This window comes from Solanum verrucosum, unplaced genomic scaffold (genome assembly GCF_900185275.1).
Source record: "Solanum verrucosum unplaced genomic scaffold, falcon-dt-bn FXZP01000103.1, whole genome shotgun sequence".
NCBI classification, from domain to species: Eukaryota; Viridiplantae; Streptophyta; class Magnoliopsida; order Solanales; family Solanaceae; genus Solanum; species Solanum verrucosum.
This window is the reverse complement of record NW_026020048.1, coordinates 3510277-3530779: the sequence shown is the minus strand read 5'-3', so window position 1 is coordinate 3530779 and position 20503 is coordinate 3510277. Positions and strand designations below refer to the sequence as shown.

Here is a 20503-nt window from a genome sequence, read left to right as displayed (position 1 = left end):
GGTGGGGGTGGTGGTGGTGGTGGTGGGGGGGGGGGTTGTTAGATATTTTGCTCTTCTATTACATGTCATCTTATGAACAACGGTAAGGACATATGTGCTCTCCAATAGCTGTCAAAGTCCCTCAGGTCCTTGTAAAGGAAGGATGACAAATAAACAGTGTAAAGCAAGATATTTTCAGATTTAATATTTTTCCCACTATTATTATTACATATTACCACTAGTATCAGTATCCTTAATATAGTAATTGTCAAGCAAACTGAACTTAATAGAATTATTAGAAGGACAGTTGAGTGTGAAAAGTATTCCGTGTTTATGTAAGATTCGGAAAAATAACTACGCATGGGTGGATTTATGTAAATATCCCCATTTTAGGTTATTATTTAAATTTTGAAATTACTTTAAAAGTTATACAAATTATTGAATAATATTAGACACAAATCTAATAAATATTCATACATAGGAGAGGATCAACATTATCGAAATTTTCCTATTAATATATGGATACGTATGGTATGTAAAAAATACTAATATAGATGACACCGCCTAACACAAACAACTTTTCATGTCACTGGCGAAGCACCTTGTTTGTGAACTATGGCGTCCAAAGTTTAAATCTCGGTGGCCTATAATATTTATATTTTGTTCAGTTAAGTTTTTGAAAGGTTAAAATTCTGCTAAAAACCACATTTAGCAATCTAACGTTTTCTTAAAAGATTCTGAATTACTTCTAAATGAGTTTATGAATTGATAAGATAATTATAAAAAATGGTCACTTGTCAAATACTTATTTAAAAAAATAGCGGGTGAAAATTTTATAATGTTTATAATACATGACATAGGCTGATAGGCATCAATAAAAAAATTTATGGTTCAAATTCATGATATATAGATCACACTGAAAATAAGAAATACTTAATACGCCAGTTATCTTGCAAAATCAGCGAATAACTTTACACCAACTAATATTGACAAAATATTGCACATGGACCATGGTTAAGATGGACATACAGACATGCTGAACATAAAGTCATAAACTGCCAAAAGAATAAATTACACTATTCCATTGAAAATCAAAATGACAATGTTTAAAGTATTAATATTCGATTATTGCTGGATCTTTTTATTTCCCATCGTCCCTACCATAAACCTCCTACAACGCAAACAAAAAATAACGAGAAAAAGAGAAGAGAGGTGAGATAAGATATATAATTGAACAAGTCTAAACAAGTAGGTGAACTAAAATTAATCTTCCTGTTATACATATCGAAACCTGACCTAATTTTTAATCCTTCTAACTTTTAGTGCATGCGACTTCTTAATTATTATTTTTTTGAAAAATATGTAAATGTTTTACTTATTTTCTTGAGTTTGGTTTGTAAGTAAAAGATATATTTTTTAAAAATAAAATAATTTAGACGAATATTATAGAATGTGGAGTTCGGGGTGAGGATGAGGTATGGTGAAGGGTAGAAAGGACACAATTTAGAATACATTTTGTCTATTTTTAGTAAAAAATAAATAAAATATTTTCCTCATTTTTAAGAAATTTATTTTTCTTTCCATAAAAAAATTGATTTTAAAAAATTATAAAATATTTAAGTGTTAATTTTACAACCTTTAAATCTACTATTTTTTAATTACTGCTAATTAAAATTTAATTACTAGTATTAACAACTTAATATTAATTTATAAATTAATTATAATTTATTAAGTGATTATATAATATTATCATGAGAATCAAGCTTACAACAAGTAATTATCAATTACTACATTTAAGGGGTTTACTTAACTCATACACGTCACCTCCACCCCTACATACCCATGTTTCTCTTACAACGGATTTCTCTTTCAAGTTTTTCATTATTTTTCAACATCATTCAAACAAAAATCATCGATATTCTGTTCTACATTATCACGTAAGATGTATATTCATATTCTGATCTACTGGCTTAAAATTTCTAATAATTCTTTACAAATATCTGAAAGGAAATCTGTAATGCCAATTAAAAAACACTCAATTCAATATTTCGTTGTTTTTTCCTTCATATATAGTATAGTGATTGTAATTCTGAAGTGCCCATTTATTTTACTCACCTTCCTGCCCCAACTAATTTTATAAATTCCACCTTTATTTCTCCACTCCTTGTGGGCCTTCTTTCAATGTTGTATTTATAGCATGCAAATTTTATTTTATTTTTTTAAACTAAGTGATAATTGCATTTTTTATTTCTAGTGTATGAGGACCTTTGTGATATTTTATTAAAAGCGTATTTAATTTTGAATTAATTTAAAATGTGTTTTTGTCCTCTTACAAAGGACATGTGTTATATTTAAATATTTTTAGAATGATATTAACCTTTGAATATAAAATAATAATATAAATTTAACATATACAATTATACATAATTAAATGATTTTACTATGGATACATTTTTACGATTCACAATTAGAACTCAAAATTAAATAATTATTTGCAAATATTTCAAGGGCTGAAAGCGCAAATTTCCCATTTCTTACTTACCAATCAACCACCCCATCCAACTTTTAAAAGATGTGTCGTTCCAATTAAACTATTTTCCCCTTTTATAGTTTCAACAGTTACTATCTCCTGATCTTTTAATAAATTTTTCATAAACATTTATACACATTTTTGAAATGAAACATATATAATGTATTGATCGTTTTCAGAACATGTGATGACGAATCTATCGTATTCAAAAATATGTAATTGAACCAATATGAGTTATGGTCCGGGTGCTGGGACTGCTTCAGCCTTAATCAGAGGTTTCGTTCAAGTTATGGATATATAAAAAATCATGTTGGAAGCGTCACTCCCTTAATGACTCCTCTGGTGTACCATTTATTGTGTTCACGATAAACACTGAGTAGCCAAGTGCGGAGCAGATAACAACTGAAAATATCTAAATACCGACTGAGAAATAAAAAATAATATAAATAATATATGATAGAAAAGATAGGATATATAGAAAAAGGAAAAGAGGAATTGAATAATACTTTTTTGGATGCTTTGAGTAGTTAAAAGCTCAACCTCTCTTCTCCTTCAAGTTGTCTCCTCTTCAAGAATGAACTAAAAAAAATTACTCATTGGAAAAGATTCATTAATGCAATTGTTTATGAGAAAGGGCAAAAAGGGGAGAGGTAATACAGAAGGATTGATTAAGTTCTAGCTGTCCATTATGAAAGTGCTTTTCCTTTTTCTCAAATTGTTTTTTTTCCTTCACAAAAAAAATAAATAAATAATACAAAATAAAATGAGAAAAGTAGTGGAAACATGATAGTACTAAAGACCATAATGATTTTGCTGACCATGCATGTTTGTTGCTTAATCCCCAATTTCCCGTTGAATATATATTCATTAGTCTCAACAATGTTTGTCTTCACCATGAAGCAATTTTAATCAGCTATCTTACTATTATTATTATATTTTACAAAAACCACAAATGACAGCCAAACAAAAAAACGCAAACGCAAACAAAGAAGTAATACTCGATTGAGGTCAATTTATGGATTACTCTCTCGGTCCTTAATTATTTGTTCACTTTTGAATTGACATAGTGAGTTTACCATTTTACCCCTATTAATTATGAAGTAGATCAATTAAAAACTTAAGATTTTCAAGAAGTTCAAAATAATTAATTGATGGTATAATAAGTAAAAAAAACTATTCTTTCTTGATTTGTCAAAATGGACAAATAATTAGAGATAACTAAAAAGAAAACGTGGACAAGTAATAAAATTTTGACAAACTTAGATAATGGAACAAATCACACGTGGCCTCGTATAAAAAACACACATGGAGCTATTCTGGGCCATATGCTAATTTTCAACCTTTTCAAAATTTTGTCTTCTTTTACTTTATTTGTTTCGACTATTTCTTTAAGAAAAGTTCTGACTAGTACAAAAATCTCCAAGTACAAGTTACCTCAAGGGTTCATTACAATAGTCAAATACCACGAGTCATGATTGATGTTAATTTCTCCCTACATTATATATTACTCGACTCATTTTGATCTAACATTTTTTTATATTTTAAAATTTTATAATTTTTTTTTATATAGTCATTTAATGTTAAGAATCGTATGAGAAATAATAAAATAAAATATTTATTTTAATATATGAATCAATTAAAATAAAAAGAAGGAGCATCAAAAATCATATTTTGATTACAAACGCTATTCTTAACCTTATCGATTAAAACATGCGAAAATTCAATTGCCAAAAATAGATTTCTTTATGAGTTTTCATAAATAATAATGATTAATGGGAATAGAGAATTAGGAAGTCGACATAATATTCCCGCGTCCAAATAGTGGAATATAATATTTTCCTTTAAGAAAAAGGTGGAATAATTTCAACTTTTTTTTTCCTTTTCATTTTGGGCATCTTCTTTATGACTAACCACGGGTACAACACATAATTAACGCGAGATTATCATGGTTCTGTCGCTTTGTTTTAATTATTTATTTTTAAAATAAGAAATTAAAAAAATAGTCAATACACCAATTGCCACACCGTTCACCAATAACTAGAATCCACGAGCACCGTATATTCAACTTGCAATTATTTTTAATATAAGAATTTGTGTGATACACGATCAATATTATATTAAAAGAAGTTATCTGTTTAACTTTTTCAATTAAAAAATATTATAAATCACAATTTTGATTTGATAGAAAAATAATTTCAAAATTTTAATAAAAAATACGTTCTTTGAATCTTGAAAAGTAAAAGCTAACAAATAAATTAAAATGGGGGGAATAACTATTTTCATGTGTTGTGATTATTAATAAAGAAAACATTTGCTAACAACAAAAACGGTTGCATTATTTCAGAGTCAGAAAAAGAAAGGTTTGTGACATGTCGGCACGCCTTCGAAGACTCCAAAAATATCGTCTCTGACGTTATCATTATCAAAACTAATTATTAATACCAACTTGTTCAATTTCTCATATTTATCTAAAGCTCTTTGGCATTCCAAATAATTTTCAATTTCATTGATTCATTAAAACTTTTAGTGCTGGATAATGGATACTTGACTGGGTAAATGGCTAGTCAAGTTTTTGTTGGGTAATTAATTAGTTCATTTTAAAACGGGTAACCTAATAGGGAAAATAATGTGGGAAATAAAAAAAACATATCACATATGCTGCTAGCTTTTTCTATATTTGTCAGCGCAATAATATAATATTCAATGTAATCTTACAAATTAAATTTGCAAAAATAAAATGTATACATATCTCATCTTTATTTTGATGTTGTATAAATATATATATTATACATGTAGTCTATGATAAAAAAAATATATGCATATCTTATTTTTATTTTTCAAGTTTTATATTAATATCGTGCAAATAAACAGATCATAAAAATGTATTCTCTTATTCAGTTAGGTCATGCATATAGGCTCTAGCACTGTCATAAAATTCGCGTGTTTAACTAATAATTTTACACTTCCAAGAATGAAGAAGAATATAAAAACAACAAAAAAGAAAAAGAATAAAAGTAAATAATGAAAGACAGAGAAGAACATCAAGGGACCTAACAAGATCAAATATTGTACTTCTAGCATCAAAGTTAACAGCTCTAATAGTATGAAAAACTAAATTTCTTTGCTATAGTTTTTTTTATAAATATACACTTAAACTCAATAATAATTACTAAAATGTAATCTCTATTTTCCCACTTTATATTCACTTTTTATGATTAATTACTAAGTATTTGAAAAGTTAAATGCTAAAAAATATTTACTTTGATCACAACTTTTTATATAATTTTAAAATTTATAATATTAATACTTGTAGAACTTTTTTCATCAAATTAAAAATTATGTACAATTTACGTTAAATGAGTAAAAGTATTGATAGCCAAGTTGAGACGACAAAAAAAGTTAAAAGATTTGACTATCGACCTCAAAATTTCTTTGTTATTTTTGTTTTAAATAAAGGGACAGTTCATACGACCATAATAATATATGTTTAGCATAGTATTACGAGTGGAGTCTAAAAAAAGTATATTAAAATTCTATTCATTTTTATTTTTCATTTATTTTTAAAATAAATTTTTATTTTTACGTGTTATTTTTGACATATCAAGAAAATAAACTCCATTTTATTTTTCAAGACCCATTACAAAATATTAATTAATAGGGATAGAATTGTAAAATATCTGTATAATAATTATTTTTTCGTAACAAGGGTATCTAATGAAGTAATGACAAATAAAAATGAACCGAAATATGTATTTATTTAATTTAAATACAATAGAAGAAGCCATTTTATGTAATTTTCAAAACATTAGGGGCTAACGGGGTCCACAACAGCAAAGAAGTAGCCGTTATAACCCACGTGGACCTTTGCCGACAGCCAAAGTAAAGAAACTTCTCAATTTCAACAAACTCTTCAATACAGTAATAAGATAATAATAATAATAAAAATTAATTCCAGTATTAATACGGAGTACTAGTATTTATTTTATTTTATTATTATTTTCTTTACACAATTGAAGAAGAGAGATCGATTCGTTTTTTTTTTTTCTAAAAGAAAACAAAAAAAACGTTACCATCATTCCTCTTTAACAGTAAGTATCTGTGCTGAAAAACACTTTTGCTTTCATCTTTCAATCCTATCCCAAACACAGTTCTTGGTCATCTGTGCAAAAAAGCTTCAATTTTCTTGCATCGTTTTCATTATTATCCAAAACAGTGCAAGAAAAATATCTACATTATATATTACTTCTTGATTTGGTGGGTGGAGTTCTGTTGAAAAAAATCAACTTGCCACTTTCTTTTCTTGAATAATTTTCCTATTATGGTGAATACACTTTCTTCTCATTATTATCCAAAATAGTGCAAGAAAAACTACATTACGTTATTGTGACTCGGTGGGGTTTTGGTTTATTGGGGGTTGGAGTTTAGTTAAAGTATGAGAAAGGGGGAAAAGTGACAACTTTTGGCTTTTATGGAGCTTTGAAGTTATTGTACTTCTCCGATCGGCTATTGTTACTCTGCTTTTCTGTTATACTTAGCAGCTCTGTAATTGGAAAGTGATATTTAGTCACAACTCACAATAGTATGATCTTCTTTCTGCAACTTTTTTTTTTTTGTGTTTGAAAAGGGTTTTTGTTGATGAATTGGGGTTTTACTTTTGCTTGATTTCAGTGAAGAAGTAAGTAGTTTTCTGAATGTGTATAGGATTTCATGTGTTTCCTAATCTCTGATTTGTGATGATCTTTTGTGAATTCTGACAGTTAAGGACCTTTTTTTTTTTTTTGCCATTTTGGGTTGCTGATTCGATTGATTTTCTACCTTTCTAATTTGTGTATTTTGAATTTCCATTTCCCCAGATTCTCTGAGTTAAAGAAATAGAGATGATCAGTTTTATTTTTGCATATTTGTTTTGTCAATTAGGAGTATATGGTAATTTTGATAAGTCAAAGTAATCCAACTGAAACTTGCTTTAAACAGTAAGTTGGTAAGAAGCAGCTGAGTGTAGAAATATAAGTTCATATTATAACAAAAGTGGAAAGGAAGTATTTATCTTTGTCCATAGATGTTGATACTATAAATTATGTTTGGCAAGGGTTTATAGAAATATAAGTTCATGTTATAACAAAAGTGGAAAGGAAGTATCAGGGATTGTGTTTCATAGTGTGAGGGTTTCCTGTTTGAGAGGTTAAAACTTGCAGCAGCCTATATTTACTTTGATTGTTCTGTCTCGTGGCTTAATTAACCTTCGGAAGGGAGGGAGTTGATGGGAAGATCCGGAAGTGTATGTTTTCCTTGTTGTTTACTTGTTATCTAAGCAGGACATTGACCTTCTCTTTACAGGTACTAGATGGCGACGCTTGGAGATATAGGCCTTGCAGCAGCAATAAATATTATATCTGCCTTGATCTTTCTTGTGGCATTTGCAATTTTGCGGCTCCAACCATTCAATGACAGAGTTTATTTCCCCAAATGGTATCTTAAGGGGTTGAGACACAGTCCCACCCGCTCTGGGGCATTCGTCGCCAAATTTGTTAATGTTGATTGGAGGGCATATATAAGGTTTCTGAACTGGATACCAGATGCACTGAAAATGCCTGAACCTGAGCTTATTGACCATGCAGGGTTGGACTCTGCTGTTTATTTGCGCATATACTTGCTAGGGTATGGCTTTCTAATTATTGATATCACTATTGGAGTCATAAAGCATATCTGTGCGATTGTTTATAGTAACCACGTTTTTAATACCATTCTATTTTTCTTTGGTAAACCATGTTGATTAACATGTTAAAAATATTGTATTATTACCATTTTATTTTGCTTTTTCATGTTAACTGGATTCATTTCGGATAAGAATGATTACACGGTGCATCCAATATGAAAATATCAGAATAGACCCTATAAAATGAGCTGTTATTTGAAAGATTGCTCATTATTTATCTTTTTATTTTTAAGTGAATGTGACTGTTAACTCATAAAAAATAACGAAGGTGACTGACTGTATTTCTATTGAGGATCTTTGACGTCTCATTTGATTGTATCAATAATAGGGTTGACTTCAAACAGTGACAATAAAATAGAAAACCACATATCTGCTGTCATAACCAGGCCAGGGGACTGCTTTCAACCTGGAGTTTAGAACTTGAAACATCAATACTTTAGTTTGTTGCTTCAATCTCTTGATTCACGTGAAAATCCGAAAAAAACCGAACATACTGGATTATCTTATCTTCTTTGTTGGCTGTTTGCTTATACTGTAAAATCAAGATAAATAGGTGGTCATGTTTTTCAAATAGTTTCTTTTTTGACTTCTTAAATGAATGGATGAGGATGATCCTTATAATGGAAGGGGATTTAGGTGTCTTAACATTCAATCAGTCATCTATCCAATCGAGGTTGCAACAGAAACAGGAAAAAGAATCAGCACGATAGCAATTTCAATGTTGTATACTTCATAGCTCCTTTGTTCCTACTAAAGCGTATTGCCTTTGTTGCCTTCATTCTATTTTGAGAAACTGGGCGGTCTGTGATGATTACTGCTTCTTGATTTCTGCAGGCTAAAAATCTTTGTTCCTATAACGTTGCTTGCGTGGGCTATCCTGGTACCTGTAAATTGGACAAATAGCACTCTGACAAAATCCGACTTTACTTATAGTGACATTGATAAGCTTTCCATTTCAAATGTTCCGCTTGGATCACTCAGGTTTGGAGATTTATCTTTCAAAATTTTGAAGAATTTGATTCAGTAGATTTGCCATTACGAAATTGTTTTTATCAACATTTAAGTCGTCTTTGATGTAGGTCTTACGTCTTGAAAACTTTTGACATCTTCCTCTTGTTTTTAGTTTTAGCATGATGCTATTTGTAGCCTGTTTTGCTTTTGCATGACCTTGACTAGATTTCTTCTTGGGCCATGAATGAAAATTCTGCAGTTAATGCTTCAATTTTTTTCAAATTTCTTGGCGAGACCACCTAGTAACTTGCTAACAAGATTTGTCTTGGACATGTTTTGAGGATCAGTCATTGAATGGGTTTGCAGTCCATATTTAGTGTCCCAGTTCTGAGATATGTTACCCATTTTACATTCCAGCTTGAAAGTCCATATTTAACATTCAAGTGAAGTTATCTACTAGTAAAATGGCAATACCCTTTTGCTTACCTTTAAAACTCCATAGCGTAATTCTTATTGACCTGGATTTTTGCAGGTTTTGGACTCATATTGTAATGGCTTATGCCTTCTCATTCTGGACCTGCTATGTCTTAAAAACTGAGTATGCAAAAGTTGCAGCCATGAGGTTGCAGTTTGTCGCCTCTGAAAAACGTCGCCCCGACCAATATACAGTATGTATCACCTTACTTTTCGAAATTGAACATCGAAATTCTTCTGTGTTAGCAAATTTAGTTTCTGGAAAATGTATTTAATCACTGAAGCATTTGTTCTCTGCAAATGCATTATGTTTTTACAAAGTTGATAGACAGATATTGAAGCTGACATGGCATTTCTCCTTAACTGTTCAAACTTAAGAGAGTAATTAAAGTTTCTAAGTTTCTGCTTTCTTGTTTGTGTTTGAAATTTGCAATCTTAATCTTCTCATGGTTTGCGTGATTTGGTGGCTAATCTATGGATAAATATATTATGAATTTCTGGAAGGCAGTGAACAGATGACAACTTCATGTTTACCTCTGTCAACTTTTTGGTCTCTCTATAGGTGGACTGAAACATTGGTTCTTCTTGAAATTATTTGCAATACTCCTTTATGCATTTGATTAGTTTGAAGCAATAAATTAAGCCTGTAATTTCCCCAAGTAAGTGGTTAATATATTTAGAACTCCTTTGCCCAATAATTTTTTTGTGTGTGTGGGTGGGATTGTGATAGCCATAAACAGAATTAGAACTGAAAATTTTAATTTCTTTTGACCTCTTTCGTCCATTTAACATACCCCCAAGCTGCATGTCTGTTTAAACTTTAATTTATCTAATGTGTGGACAGAGATCTTCTGAGCTTTTTGAAAGCAGTTTTCAGGAGACAAAACATTACTTTTACCTCCTTGAATTATGAGGTGGAGTGAAGCATGTTGGCGTTTTTTTTACAATTTCATTGATAACAATTACTCTTTTATGTATATTAGCCATTTGATTAAGCAGTAGAAAGAAAACTTAATAGCAGAGGGTCTCGTAACTTCCATTTCCGCCCCCCTTGATGGTATGGCTCTGTGGTGCATTTTTGTTCATATCTTAGTCAAAACCTTATTAAGAGAGTAGATGACATCAGGGTAAATTGTTAGAAGGGAGTGTAGAATAAGTGTATTTTCATGGGGTTTTCACTAAGTCTTACATTACATATAGAAAATATGTATTTACATTGATTTTACTAGTGTAATTTTTTTTTCTGGAGAGAGCTAATCATAGTAGCATTCTTAGGTTTTGACACATTAGTGCTCCTTCTGAGAACTTAATTTGAGGAACATATTTACAAGTATCTAGATTTTTGTTTTGAATAAACAATAGACTAGTTTACGTAGAATGAATATACCTCATTTCCTATTGCCATCTGAATTTTTTTAGCCTACTATCTTGAACAATGTGACTGCAACGTTTATCTACATTACTTCTTGTGCTAAAATTTGATTATTACAGGTCCTTGTTAGGAATGTTCCGCCTGATGCTGATGAATCAGTTAGTGAATGTGTGGAGCACTTTTTCCTGGTTAACCATCAAGATCATTATCTCATGCATCAGGTTCGAACTTGGTGGAATACAAGTATCTCATGTTGTTTTACTGATAAAAAAGACAAGTATCTCATATTGTTTTGAGGAAGTGATATATTTTTTGTTGTTGAAATTATGCTCCTTGTTGAAGCCCCCAAATCTTTGGGCTAGTGATAACTGATAAGACGCGGTGCGTGATGAGTGGGTTAGGCACACGTCACAGTTCGACGCCATGTTGTATTGTGCACCATCTCATTTAAATTCTTAAGTGGTTAGACGATGTCACATTTTTATGTAGCTTCTAATACTCCCTACCATGTAGATGGATGGATGTAGTTTAGGTTGGTATATCTTCTCATGGCCAAGTAATCACTTCCTCAAGGCCAGTAGCCCTTGGCTGGGATGGGAACAGAACTGGCTATACTCTTTTGAGACGAGACTGTAAACATGTTTGGTATGTCAGTTCCATAGATATGGAGTCTGTCATTGCTTGTTGTGTATATTTCTTTATGTGTTCTTCATCTTGAGATATAAGCATTTCGTCGATTACTACGCCCTTCCTCGTCTCTGGGTGCCTAGGTATCCACCGTAAGCCTTTCCTCGTTTGAACCTCGCCCTTCACAAGAATTCTTGAACAGCAAACAACCAGTTCAGATATTCACGACCAAGAAGTACTGGATTCTCTTTTGGATAGGCCTGAAAGGAGAATGAAGGCTGGAATGCCAACAGGCGTCTATTTGTTCATCTTGACATATAATCACAAACAGGAAGAAAAAAGAAATTGACTGATTGAGGACACCACTTCGTGCTTCTTTTTTTCAACTTAGAAACTTTCCGTATAGGCTTTCTCGAACCAATCATTTTAGTTCATCATGGGAAGGGGCACTAGTAAACTTCAATTTAGATTATCTTTTTTTGTGAACTTTTCATAAGCTAATCCACCAAATAGTTTTTTTTTTAATTATATATATGGCATCCGGGCAACTTGTGCACACCTTGACTAATTGTATGCGGTACCTGCCTCCTACCATAGGTACCTCGTAACTCTATCAACCAAGACTTGGACAACTGCAGTAGGAATCACCTAGTGTGTGCCTAGGATTCTCAACCCACTTCATTGACAATTAGGCCATACCCATGGGTGCAATCGACCAATTAGGTTTCCACTCTCAATGTAAAAGCAAATAACAAAATTGAAGAATTATCTTACATTGAGCCCACCCAAATGTCAATATCTGCATTAGTGTTGCTTATTACTGCAGTAGGAGGAATTAAGGACTTGTGGCTTAGCATAAGGAAGACAGCTAGTTCTGCAGGCGAAGAGACATTAGGAACTAAAATGGAGTATTTAAAGTAGGTTATGATGTGACAACATAACACGATAGAAGGCAAAGATCTGAATATAACTTAAAGGTAGGAATAGAAGTATGAATCATCCAGTATGGATTTTTTGTGTGAAACCTTCTGAAAGTTTTGTCAGTCATCTTAAAAGCTATTATCTATTTTAGTAATTGAAATTTCAACTTACAATTTTTTCTGTAAGTTTGTTCTTTTATCATCTTTCTCATACGTAATGCTTCTTTTCATGGAAGTTATCAGCATTTATTATCCCTTGTAGAATAATTATTCATCAGTTTGTGCTCTGATAGGCTGGTCTTAGATTTTACTATCCCCTGATAAAAGTTACTTGCATGTTAAATATTTCAGTAGGATGGACTAAAATTTTCTTATTATATGCAAATTTTTCATTTATGCTTTATTTTTTATGTTGATATGCTATTTCATCTTTATTCACTTACTTGGATTTTACTATAGGGTGTTTATAATGCCAACAAACTAGCAAAATTGGTGAAGGAGAAGAAGAGTAAGCAAAATTGGCTCGACTATTACCAACTTAAGTACTCTAGGGATCAATCAAAACGGCCTATGATGAAGGTATGGATGTGTCCCTGATCCTACAGATTGTTATTTCTAACTTCTAATATCATAAAGTATGTTCCGAGGCTCAATTAGTACTTCTTTAACAAAGTTTTGTCTACCTCTAAACCAGTTGTTTCAGTACGTTCTTTTTTAAAATTTGCAGACTGGTTTCCTTGGATGCTTTGGAGCAAAAGTTGACGCAATCGAGCATCAGATTGCTGAAATTGAAAGATTGACAAAAGAGGTAAATACCACACTTTAATCTCCCTAAATAAGTTGAAAGATTTCCAATCGACATGTTATTGACTTAACTATCCTTCTTAGATCAGAGGCGTAGAGTGTGTCATGGAGAATACTGTGAATGACTTGCTTTCAGCACCACTGAACATTGATATGTTATATGTAAAGGATCTCCACTGGAAAAAGAAATTCCTGTTTACTAGAAAAGGATATCCCATTGGACATAACTTTCCTTTCCATTAACCATTTATCTGACATTGGTACATTCACAAATGAGTCTATTCTCTTTTTCTTGTCTTTTCCTGTTGTCCCTTTCTTTTTTCTGTTTTTGGTTGATGCTGTTGGATAGAGGGTGTGGAGGTAGAATATTAGGGTAGAAGATTAGTAGGAGGGCGGGCATATTTCTTTTCCATTCTCAGAGTATTAATATTCTTCTTTTTTTTCCCCTAATCTTTAGATTTCTCTTACTACTTGTGTTTCTTTAGCGTCGATATCCTATTTTCTTACTGTCGTTTCTGCTTGTTACTTCTGCTTCTTTTTCATGTCTATCGGAAACAACCTCTTTACCTTCTCAAGGTATAGGGGTAAGGTCTGCTTACACTCTACCTTCTTCAAACCCCACCGGTGGGATTACATTGAGTTTGTTCTTGTTGGTCGATGCTGTTGTCTTCCTTTGCTTTGGTTGTATTATTTGCTGTCGTTACTGTTCACTTCTCCTTTTGTTTCTAGCATGTCTTCTTCACTTCTGTATTTCGTTTCGATACTTGATTTTGATATGCTTTACTTGAGACGAGGGCCTATCGGAAACAATCTCTCTACCTATACAAGGTAGGGGTAAGGCCGCATACACACCACCCTCCCCAGACTCCCCTTAGCTGGATATGTTGTTGTTGTTATGCTCTAATTCTACTAATGCCTTGGTCTGACTTTACTTGTAGATAGCTGAAGAGAAACAAAGGGTAGAAAAAGACCCAAAGTCTACCATGCCTGCATCATTTGTCTCCTTCAAATCGCGGTGGGGTGCTGCTGTTTGTGCACAAACACAGCAATCCAGAAATCCAACCTTGTGGTTGACAGAATGGGCTCCAGAGCCACGTGATGTATTTTGGAACAACCTGGCAATCCCCTATGTTTCTTTGACAATTAGGAAGCTCATTATTGCTGTTGCCTTCTTTTTTCTGACATTCTTCTTCATGATCCCAATTGCATTTGTCCAAACCCTTGCCAGCCTTGATGGGATTAGGAAGAAAGCACCATTTCTGAAAGTTATCATTGACGAGTGAGTACCACATTACACACTTGTTCTGAAGTCAGCCTCATCTCTCATTAGTTTTTGTCGTACTCATGATCCTTGATGGAGATATGATACCTTGGTTCATTTATTTCAAGACTCTAGCGACAATAATTCAAAAAACAAAATGTATATATGGTTTTTGGTGCAATCAGGTCTACTCAGAAGATACTATATATGTCCTAGACACTTTAAGTTTTGCTCACTTGTATATATGGTTTCAGTACAACCCATTACTGATTTGTGCTTACTACATACAACCGTTACCGTCTCAAAAAAAAAAAAAAAAAAACAATTCAAAAACAAAATCTAGTGGTTTGTCTTTTTACTTTTGTTCATTTATTTTAAGTCTCGTCGTGAGAACAATTTCAAAAACAAATTTTAGTGGTTTGATATTTGTGAGTACTTACTGGAACTTGTTTGGCATTGGTGAATTGTGCATAGTTAGTTTAGCTTTGTATGATTTGTGTCATCTCATTCCTTGAGATACTTAATCGCTTTTACATTATGTCATCACTCACAAAAGAGATGTTTGACAAAAGTGTGCAACCTAGAAATGCTATTTTCTATTTACGTAGTGAGATGATCCATGGATTTCTGATTTCTTTGTGATGCTAAATTGACATGACAAGTCATACACAGCAATGAAACACTATCTATATATGCTGAATTTACTCTGCTAGTGGTTCTTCCAAATTCTTTTCTTGCTTTCTCCTCTCCTTTTTGGTCTTTGTGCTGAGGAATGGGCTGTTATCTGAGTTGGTATTTTTGCCAATCATGATCATAGAAGTCATGCACCAGCTTATCTCAAATGTAGGTTTTTTTTATTACTCTTTTATGCCTAATAATTCTACTGATTTATCATGCAGACCTTTCATCAAGGCGTTCATCCAAGGTTTTCTACCTGGGATTGCTTTGAAGATCTTTCTCATATTTCTGCCAACCATATTGATGATGATGTCCAAATTTGAGGGCTGGCTAAGCATATCAGCTCTAGAGAGGAAATCTGCATCTAAATACTACATCTTCACTATTGTAAATGTGTTCCTCGGGAATATAATTGCAGGAGCTGCATTTGAACAACTAAGTACCTTTCTCAATCAGTCAGCAAACCAGTAAGTTGTTTTAGCGAAAATATGTTACTAGATTTGTATCAGCCTTTCTTTAACTTGTGAATCAATGGGGAAATTTTGGGAATGCAGTTAGAGCCTGCTTCTGATGCAGCAGGTAGAACAATGGCCACGTAAAGAGTGTTTCTCTATAATGTCCACATAGATGTACTCTTTCAGTTCTGCTCTAATAAATTATTCAGAATAGTAAAGTGCAACGTCTTTGGACACCCGTATGGAGTTAAGCATGACATTACTGAGATATCAGTTTCTGTGAAGCTCAGTCCTCTAGGGACTTGGTGAAATGTTTAATTGGGGGGGGGGGGCAGTTTTCTAGTCCTGGTGAAGTTGGGTGTTACAAGAAAACAGTAGATATGACCAGTGGTGGATGTAGGGGGAATTATACTGTATATATAAAGTAATTTTTTATATTTTTTATGTATAGATATAGATTTTTATTATGAACATAAGACGAGGTTGGCTTAGTGATTTGGAGGTTCAAATTTCACCTTGAGGTTCCAAGTTCAAGAGGTTGACACTAGATTTTTATTTTTCGAACTCCCTAAGTGAAAATCCTAGATCCGCCACTGGATATGACCTATTAGAAGAAAAGAGAAGGAAACAATTCATATAGGCTAGGCTTCCTCGTTACAGATGGCCTCAACCTATACGTGAAAATGGTCATGTAGACCATGCATGCTATCATGTATTTATGCTCTTTTACTATCCTAAAACCCATGCTGATTAATGAGATCATTCCTGTTCAGAGTTCCATGCCTGTAATAGAGTTAAATTTCTAGTTCTAGAAGTATGTTACATGGACTTCAGTATGAATGTTGGATACTGGTATTGTGTTTGGCAAGTTCCTTCAGTTTCTAGAAGATTTTCTTTGCACTTGAGAGGATCGTTAAGCTGTCCTATACTTGAAAAACTTAATTGTAGTATATTTAATAATGTCTTATATTGTTTGTCAAAAAAAAATAATGTCTTATATTGTCTTCTTGAATATGAGGAAATACATCTTTAGTCGATACTAGTCCTATTGGTTCCAGCCAATATATGATTGGTTCTTTATGTGCTGATTCTGCTATTATATTCGCATTGCCAGTGTTATCCTATATTCCTATTAGGTGCATTCCAAGTTTTCCATTCTTTGGCAAGTTTTGCAAGTCCATATCCTTTTACTTAAGAGCATCTTGCTATAAAATTTCCTATATTTTCTGCAGAATCCCTAAAACAATTGGTGTCGCAGTTCCTATGAAAGCATCCTTCTTCATAACCTACATAATGGTTGACGGGTGGGCTGGTATTGCTGGAGAGATCCTAAGGCTGAAGCCGCTAATATTTTACCACTTGAAGAACTTTTTCTTGGTTAAGACGGAAAAAGATAGAGAAGAGGCAATGGATCCTGGAAGCGTTGGTTTCAACACAGGGGAACCACAGATACAATTATATTTCTTATTGGGGCTTGTCTATGCTGTGGTCACACCATTTCTGCTTCCGTTCATATTGGTCTTCTTTGGCCTTGCATATGTGGTATATCGTCATCAGGTTCGTCTTCTCTCTTCCTTCTTATGCCTATATCTCACTGTGTTTAGTCTTTAGAACATGTGGTGCTTTATTACATCATAAAGTTTTCAAATATTACAAACTTGCTGAGTCGTCATGCTATCGTGCCCAATTTTTCTCAAAACGGGATTCAACGACATGATAACTCTCTTTAGGATTTAGAAAGCGAAGAAGAATAGCCACTTAGCGAATTAAAGACACATTAGAGCACCATTCTATACTAAATACAAATAACTTCAATTAACTGTGGTTTCCAACCGGATTTTGCAAATTATGTGGGGGGAATTGAATGTGGCAAAACAAAGTCATTAATTATATAATTATGGAAAATTGTGATAAAAGATATATAGAAGATTTACTTGAGCTAAGAAAACAAAATAGATTCTTAATTAACTACACCAGTTTGAATGAAAGGATAATAGAACAGGATACTTGTTTAATAAAATATCTATGTGATAAAATAAGCAAAACTTTGTTTACTTCCTATGTGTCAATTTGTTTGTCGTACTTTCCTTTCAGTTTGTTTTAAAAACAAGGCATCTTCTCTAATTTGACAACTCTTTAATTTCAATATCCCACATGACATGTTTAAGACCACAAGATTAAAGGGTCATTATACATATGTTTTTGTTTATGACCACAAGATTCAAAGATCTAATTTACTTTCTTAAATTCCGTGTCAAGTCAAACTAAGACAAATAAATTGAAACGGATGGAGTATCTCATAAGGCACTTCATTGTACTTGTAACGATTATGGTGTCAAGACAAAGTTGATATCCTTTGAACTAGTTATGTATGCCCTACTTCTACTTAGATGACATGCTAGGGATTACATCAGCTTTGATATTGGGATCAGACATGGAATTCCATGGGTTCAAGGATATGTTGTGTTCATATGATTGCCGTTTTAATGTTGTTTCTTAGGCCACATGCAACACTACATTAACTGGGGTATTTGTTAACTGGTAGTATTAATTCTTTCCACATTTAATCCAGACAAAGGGAATGTGGAGTACTTGTACTGATGGAGATGCATGTAGTTGAGGGAGCTAGGGATTACATCAGCTTTGATATTGGGATCAGACATGGAATCCCATGGGTTCAAGGATATGTTGTGTTCATATGAATGCCGTTTTAATGTTGTTTCTTAGGCCACATGCAACACTACATTAACTGGGGTATTTGTTAACTGGTAGTATTAATTCTTCCCACATTTAATCCAGACAAAGGGAATGTGGAGTACTTGTACTGATGGAGATGCATGTAGTTGAGGGAGCTGTACAACTATCCTTGATATAACATACCTTTTGCTGTTCCATGCCAATATGTAATTAACAGGTCTCCACAGTAGGTCTATTATTAATATATCATGGTAGTGTCTTCTATTCATTTACTACTTCTCTATGGTATGTTTGTGTACTTAATTTATGTGTGATCTTTGTTCCTCGTGAAGATGAGGAGAATTAATTTACTTAATTCATGACCAATTTCACATCTCCTAGTAAAATTTATTATCAGTCACCTATTTGCATATACTAATGCTACTGATATGAAATTGTTGATGTAGACATGGTTGCATGTTACAATTAGCTTTTTCTGATGGATTCTTTTCCTGAGACCTTGCAGATTATAAATGTATACAATCAGGAGTACGAAAGTGCAGCAGCATTCTGGCCAGATATTCATGGACGTATAATTTTCGCACTGTGCTTTTCTCAGTTATCTCTACTGGGCTTGCTAGGTACAAAACATGCTACTCAGTCAGCACCTTTCCTGATTGCCCTTCCAGTGCTGACCATCTCATTTCACTTGTACTGCAAAGGTCGTTATGAGCCAGCTTTCACCAAATATCCGATACAGGTGTGTGTGGAAGCACATCTTGCAAATAAGAACTTTCACTGTTACAATAGTAAAGCTCATTCTTTTTTGTAAACATTGGCAGTGTTTCCATTTTGTTTTTCTTCAAATGTCTACGACTAAGGTTGTCTTCTTCTCAATTTCAGGAAGCAAGGATGAGAGATACCCTGGAACAAGCAAGGGAACCGAATCTTAATCTGAAGGGCTACCTTCAAAATGCTTATGTGCATCCTGTTTTCAAAGACGATGATGAGGATGAAGATGAGGACTTCATGATGAAACTGGAGACTGATAGCGTTCTTGTCCCCACAAAACGCCAGTCAAGAATGAATACACCAGTTCCCAGCAAAGTCAGCGCTGGCTCATCTCCATCACTTCCTGATGCAGTCATTCATGAACATTAAACAGCTTAGAATGTTAGGTTGGAATATTCACCTCCTTTGTGCATGGGAGTTAGATCGCGGAGCTTCAACCTTAGCTAAGTGGTACAGAGAGCACTTCAACACATCATAGTTGAGCTGGCTGGACCAGTTTACGTTGGGACGGTTGGCATTGAAAGTATAAAAAATTGTAAAGAACTCCGGTGGTTTCTATAGGTGTAGCATTAGAAGAGTTTTGTACACTTAAGGATGTTTATATTTTTAGCATTTGCTGGTTGTTGACACTGAGGATATAATCTTGTACACAAGCTTTGTAAGGGAATGTATTTATTTTTATCGATCTCAGTTTAAGAAGAAAGCTGGATTTCTTGTTTGGTCTGTTTTTTAAGTTTGTATATGTGAAATTATTATAACCGGCGGTGGTTCAATTGAAGTAAAGTAAATATTTATGTCATAGAACAACAATAAGCAACTCCAGAATTCGGGATTCGCCTTAGACTTTGATTACCTTGGAGAAAGCTCTCCTGATTATGATTTTTTTTTTCATTTCAAAAACTCAAATATGAGACTTCGATTTATTTGGACCTAGGAAGCTCTTCCAATTACGATTTTTTTATATTTTTATTTCTAGAACTCGAATATGAAACTTCTTGATAAAAATGAAAAACTCGCATCCCACAACAAGCAGAAGGTCTCAGGTGTTGGTTGATCATTGATGGATGGATCATGCAGGGGCGGCTCAACATAATTGGGGGTCTAAAAGCGAAATTTCAATTTGAGGCCTAAAATATAAACAAACTTCGTATACATATTTATTCAAAATTTATTTTTCTTACACCATTTAGATGAAAATTAATAGTATTTAATATTGTTTTTTCAGTTATTGATTTTAGGTAAGATTTTATCAACTCAACATTGAAAAA

General features: G+C 32.9%; 1 protein-coding gene across 2 annotated transcripts; it reads left to right on the top strand.

The window, feature by feature from the left end:
- The first annotated feature begins 6669 nt into the window (after positions 1–6669).
- LOC125822391 (calcium permeable stress-gated cation channel 1-like) lies at positions 6670–19923 on the top strand. 2 transcript variants are annotated; one of them, XM_049501787.1, is made up of 12 exons: positions 6670–6763; positions 7847–8167; positions 9060–9206; positions 9709–9844; positions 11142–11243; positions 13029–13148; positions 13297–13377; positions 14312–14652; positions 15534–15779; positions 17000–17324; positions 18970–19203; positions 19347–19923. In XM_049501787.1, exons 2-12 carry the CDS (start codon positions 7854–7856, stop codon positions 19602–19604), a joined length of 2304 nt encoding a protein of 767 aa, XP_049357744.1. In that variant the 5' UTR covers positions 6670–6763; positions 7847–7853; the 3' UTR covers positions 19605–19923. The 2 variants fall into 2 exon arrangements, with proteins under 2 accessions (XP_049357744.1, XP_049357743.1); XM_049501786.1 differs by lacking the exon at positions 6670–6763 and adding an exon at positions 6807–7088.
- The last annotated feature ends 580 nt before the right edge of the window (positions 19924–20503 follow it).

Bases quoted from the DNA above. Each gene is read 5' to 3' on its own strand.
- LOC125822391 (XM_049501787.1), top strand. From the start codon at position 7,854: ATGGCGACGCTTGGAGATATAGGCCTTGCAGCAGCAATAAATATTATA. The intron at 13,149-13,296 runs GTATGGATGTGT...TAAAATTTGCAG, and splicing joins CAAAACGGCCTATGATGAAG to ACTGGTTTCCTTGGATGCTT. The intron at 17,325-18,969 runs GTTCGTCTTCTC...GAGACCTTGCAG, and splicing joins ATGTGGTATATCGTCATCAG to ATTATAAATGTATACAATCA.